This window comes from Sinocyclocheilus anshuiensis, unplaced genomic scaffold (genome assembly GCF_001515605.1).
Source record: "Sinocyclocheilus anshuiensis isolate Anshui unplaced genomic scaffold, SAMN03320099.WGS_v1.1 scaffold21, whole genome shotgun sequence".
Lineage (NCBI taxonomy): Eukaryota > Metazoa > Chordata > Actinopteri > Cypriniformes > Cyprinidae > Sinocyclocheilus > Sinocyclocheilus anshuiensis.
In genome coordinates, this window is record NW_015536472.1 from 631169 (window position 1) to 631843 (window position 675).

At 52.3% G+C, this 675-nt stretch overlaps 1 protein-coding gene across 1 annotated transcript in view; it reads left to right on the forward strand.

Annotated features, from left to right (window-relative positions):
* Window positions 1-675, forward strand: part of clcn4 (chloride channel, voltage-sensitive 4) — a 20908-nt gene that overhangs the window by 15759 nt on the left and 4474 nt on the right. Inside the window, exon 8 of the mRNA XM_016504678.1 lies at window positions 158-553. Coding sequence (XP_016360164.1) covers window positions 158-553 — 396 coding nt within the window. The remainder of the gene's footprint in view (window positions 1-157; window positions 554-675) is intronic.

A 675-nucleotide genomic window follows, 5' to 3' on the forward strand; every position in this document is an offset into this window, starting at 1 on the left:
AATGTATTGTTGGCTATTGCTACAAATATACCCCAGCGACTTAACACTGCTTTTGTGCTCCAGGGTCACATATATATATATATATATATATATATATAAAGTAAGTGAGATGATGGAGTTTATAGGTGCAGCAGTGAGGTGTTTGTGTTTGATTCAGGCGGTGTGACGCGGATGACGGTGTCTCTGGTGGTCATCATGTTCGAGCTGACCGGGGGTCTGGAGTACATCGTTCCTCTGATGGCGGCCGCTGTCACCAGTAAATGGGTGGCCGATGCGTTCGGGAAGGAGGGCATTTACGAAGCGCACATCCAGCTCAACGGCTATCCGTACCTGGACCAGGACGAGTTCACGCACCGCACGCTGGCCACCGACGTGATGCGACCGCGCCGCAACGAGCCGCCGCTGGCCCTCCTCACGCAGGACAGCACCACGGTGGAGGACGTGGAGACGCTCATCAAAGACACCGACTACAACGGCTTCCCTGTGGTGGTCTCGCACGAGTCTGAGAGACTCATCGGCTTCGTGCAGAGACGCGACCTCATCCTGGCCATCAGTAAGACACGCGTTCAAACACGCTTTTGCCCTGAATGTGCTGCACTCTGAAGCTTTAACGTACCTTAAAGGGATAGTTCACCCAAAAATGAAAATTTGATGTTTATCTGCTTACCCCCAAGG